This window comes from Lactuca sativa, chromosome 6 (assembly GCF_002870075.4).
Source record: "Lactuca sativa cultivar Salinas chromosome 6, Lsat_Salinas_v11, whole genome shotgun sequence".
In the NCBI taxonomy this organism is placed as follows: Eukaryota; Viridiplantae; Streptophyta; class Magnoliopsida; order Asterales; family Asteraceae; genus Lactuca; species Lactuca sativa.
Window position 1 is genome coordinate 78,737,321 of NC_056628.2, and position 4,251 is coordinate 78,741,571.

General features: G+C 38.6%; 1 protein-coding gene across 1 annotated transcript; it reads right to left on the reverse strand.

Moving 5' to 3' along the window:
- Positions 1–1,633: 1,633 nt before the first annotated feature.
- LOC111903360 (uncharacterized) lies at positions 1,634–3,944 on the reverse strand. Its single transcript, XM_023899138.1, has 5 exons — positions 3,713–3,944; positions 3,350–3,546; positions 3,047–3,241; positions 2,352–2,414; positions 1,634–1,777 (listed from the first exon to the last, which is right to left on the reverse strand). Exons 1-5 carry the CDS (start codon positions 3,942–3,944, stop codon positions 1,634–1,636), a joined length of 831 nt encoding a protein of 276 aa, XP_023754906.1.
- Positions 3,945–4,251: the final 307 nt, after the last annotated feature.

Genomic DNA, 4,251 nt, shown 5'->3' on the forward strand with positions numbered 1-4,251 from the left:
AAGTTCTTATTTTCATGTATAATAGAGAAAACATAGATCCAAGGTTTATAGGGTTGCATGTACATCATAGGAGTGTTAGAATGCTCAAAACCCAACACAATAAACATAACAAGCAAATACCCGGATACAAACCTAATAAAGGGCCGACCTTGGTGCCTTAGACCCTATCGATATAGTGAGAATAACTCACCTCGCAATGTCGGTCTGAACTAAAGTACCAACTCCTGAATCGTTATCTCGCCGGAAATCCTGAACTATCACATGATAAATACCAAGTCATTACCCAACATAACAATCTTGACTAAGGGAGGGGGAGTCCACGCAGTTCATCATGTCCATTTTGTGTTTTCTCTAATTTGGGCCAAGGCCCAATACCAAAACAAGACCCAACACTAGGTAGGCTTTCCAAGCCCACTAGTGGTCCACTAATGGCCCAATTTGCTAAATTAGGCCCAATCCCCTAATGGGCCTTCCCCAAAGCCCAAACATCTTCTTGGCCCACATTAACTAACTTTGGATGTCCCACTATGGCCCAAAGAACCAAAATCCCCCGCATGGCCCAAACCGAGGACTAAAACTCGCAAGGCCCATATCCAATGAGTACGTTGGGCGTACTCTTATGTACGCTAAGCATATAAGCTAGATGGTAACTACGTTGGGCGTACCAGCATGTACGCTCAGCGTACTCCCCCTGTTCAGTCATTTCCCCATTAAGTGCTTATTACTCCACTCCAGAGGCTACAAACACATATTCATGTCCTTTTCCACGTCCTAATCCATAAAGTCACTGAGTTGGTGACTTTACTTGACCCAAATAAGCCCAAACTTTGAAAATGATCTTCTACTTCCATAAAAACTGCTAGATCTCATGCATGATTACAAATGGACCATCAAGATTGAAACTTTACCGCTTATGGGACACTTTTAGCTCTAAGGGTGGCAACCCTAAGGTCCAAAATGAAGTTGCATCATAAAGGTCCATTCTTGGGACCAAAATGACTCCAAAACCAAACTACACTAGATCTAAGCATTCTTAGGTAAAGTTATGAACTTTACACCTCCAAATAGTTCCAAATGATGATGTTATTCTAGATCTATGAGCTCCAACTTCCCAAGTTCTTCCTTGCCAACTTCTTCTTTTCCTCTTCCAAGCTTACACCACCAAAATGAGCTTCTTGAAGTCAAAATCACCCAAGGATGAAGAGATGAGGCATTCTAGGGTTTCTCTGAGGTTGGGGAGGCAGATAAGGAGGCTATGGTTTGAGCCCTTATGTTCTTTATATAGTGGTTGGCCCTAAAATTAGGGTTTCTGGACACTGGTCGTACGCTGGGCGTACGCCAAAAACACCCGCGACCATTTCTTTTTATACGTCGGGCGTAACCCAGCTTACGCTGGTTGTACTCACGCGCCTTCCACTTTTCATGCATGGTCCTTTGTTGCCACTTCCTTCCAACCCAAAGGCCAAAAGTGGCATAATTCAAATCTGAGGGATGAATATGAAACTACTGGAAAAATGGGATGTTACAAGGAAGTCACAAGTCAGTTATGTGAAATGTGAGATGTTGAGTGAAAATGAGAGAAGATACTGACCTGGAATTCAACTAATTTAATTTCCAAGAGATTATACAAATCTTAAATCTGAGTTCCTTCTAGAAGCTCACTTGAAGAACTATCATCTATTAAATTGCTCATGAATTGAGAAGGTACATTGATATCTGGTGCAAAACAGCTAACATCATGCTTGGATGAAAAGGTGACAGCTGTTAATCCAAGTACCTGTATGTTAAGGTTTGAAGTTAATACAAATAATCTGAACATGGAGACCTCATTTGACGATTTAAAAAGAAATCAATACTAATTTATGTATCTCTCACTTCCCATTCTCCCAGGGAATAATTATCTTGATGTATATTAAACTAACATCCCACATCATTCTCTTCCGACCTGACAAAATGCATCTGCAAAAAAAATAGAGAAAATACAATGTTGCTACTAATCCTATTTCTAGACCCTAAAGGAAATAATATTCCAGTAAGATCAATGGAAAAAGAAAGTACGTTATACAAATGTCGTAATGTTTAACAAGCTACTTTTGGAAACTTATATTTCCCATGTCAAATCATATAAAGGGTTTGATGTATAATTATATATAGCTATAAGTACAAATTCCATTTTTAAGTGGCTGTAATTCTTGAGAATCAAAGTGGAGGGCTTTATAAGTTAATCAAAAGCATTATCAAAAAATGGAGTGCTTAATCATGTTAGCAGATGTTAAACAATGTCTATATATGAAAGACGATCACAATGAGTCACAAATAGATATAGGTAGCTAAAAAAATGTAAAATTTACCTTCCCATCATATCTGCTTTCCTGGATTACCTCTTGAGCCATCCAGTGGGGAGTACCAATAAACTGAAAAACAAAATACGGCAATAAATTAATTTACTCTTGAAATATAATTGTTAATAGTGCTATTTGGACTTTGGAGAAGTCAACTCACCTAAGAGTTACTTAAAGCTATTATTACCGTGTTACGTTTGGACATATATTGGTCTTGTTAGTTATGCAGCAACACCAAAATCACATGTTGATGATGTGAAAGTGAAAACAATTTACTAAATATAAGAACTTACCCAACTTCACCTCTCCTTGTTTAGGTAAAGAAAACACGAGAAAGTAAATCTAGAGTAATATAAAGAACATATTTTTATTAGAACTTACCCAACTTCACCTCTCCTTGTTCAGTTAATAAAATATTATCTCCCTTAATATCACGATGCACCTTGAAAATCGAGTGCAAATAGAATAAACCCTTCAATGCTTCAGTACATATATATGTTATTTGGTACTCCTCTAAAGCCTCATCAGTGACATTCATCAAATTAGCAATGTAATTAATTCTCTCTAAACCAAAACAACAATATATGATTAATACCAGTTATAGCAATGTAATTAATTCTCACTGCCATTATTTATTTTATTGGGGAGACTTTTCACAGTTGAGTGTCTTAATAAGAAAAAAAGATGAAAGCAGAATGGTATACTTGAAGTAAGAAAGCAGCAGGCGTTCCAACAATGTTGCTCCTACCAATCACCACTACCCTTTTTCCTTTGATGGGGATGTCATATCTATGCAACAACTCTATGCATCCTTTAGGTGTGCAGGGAACAAATGACGGTTCTCTCCCTCGCATGGCTAAACGACCCACATTCTGAGGGTGGAATCCATCAACATCTTTCTTGATGCAAACAACATTTAAGATTTTTCCTCCTTCATATGTTGTGATCCAACAACTGAATTAGAATCTATACATACAGATTATAATCACATAAAGTAATAATCTTACACGAAGCAAAGGTAGTTGAACAAGTATTCCATGTACAGAGGGATCATCATTAAACTTTGAAATGTGGTTAACAACTTCTTCTTCGGTAGAATCCTTAGCCAACCTGACTTCATAAGAATTAATTCCCACAGAGTCACAAGCTTTCTTTTTGTTACGTACATAAGTTGTAGAATCTTTCCTATCTCCAACAAGAATAACTACCAACCCGGGGACAATTCAAATCATGTCCTTCATTCTCGATGAAAATGATGAGTTCATAAACCTGAATAAAAATGATCGACGTCGTATGGTATTTTCAAGACCCCACCCACCCATTCATCCTCTCCAAATAAGGGCTGAACCTGAAATCCACTTTCACTCAACCTGAAATCGGCTCCTTCAAAGGCACCGATGGGAGGTACATGTTTGCCCTAGATCCTGAACTCCCACCGGATTTCGTCCCGGACTTCTTGCTCTTCTGTGCATAGAATTTCTTCCCTGTGCCACTACAATAACGCAGACGTACCTGCGAGAGTCGGTCCTCAAAAACTTCAGTCTCGGGTGATTCGGAGGTGGGATCATCGGTAGAGGAAGAATCATCGAATGTTGTTTTCATTGTGAAGGAGAAATTTAGGGGGAGCGGCGCTTTGGACTTGGGTGTGGCTGCTTTGGAGTTTTACCATTATTAAGGTTAAAATTCACCTTAATAAGATATGGCTTGTAAATTTGAGCAATAGAAGAAGTAAGCCTAAGGTCGTCGGACTTGATGTTGCCAGCAAAGGGAGGCCAAGTATCGTGATTAGGGTTTGTAGAGAGAAAGGAAGAAAAGAAGCGATGTATTGATAAATTTTAGAATTTTAGGAGGATTTCATTTCCCTTTTCAGATCGCGCGTTTTGGAAAGTGACATTCGCAGAGGACGCAC

Bases quoted from the DNA above. Each gene is read 5' to 3' on its own strand.
- LOC111903360 (XM_023899138.1), bottom strand. From the start codon at position 3,944: ATGAAAACAACATTCGATGATTCTTCCTCTACCGATGATCCCACCTCC. The intron at 3,242-3,349 runs GTAAGATTATTA...GTTTGCATCAAG, and splicing joins TTCAACTACCTTTGCTTCGT to AAAGATGTTGATGGATTCCA. The intron at 2,415-3,046 runs GTATACCATTCT...TTTGTTTTTCAG, and splicing joins CTGCTGCTTTCTTACTTCAA to TTTATTGGTACTCCCCACTG.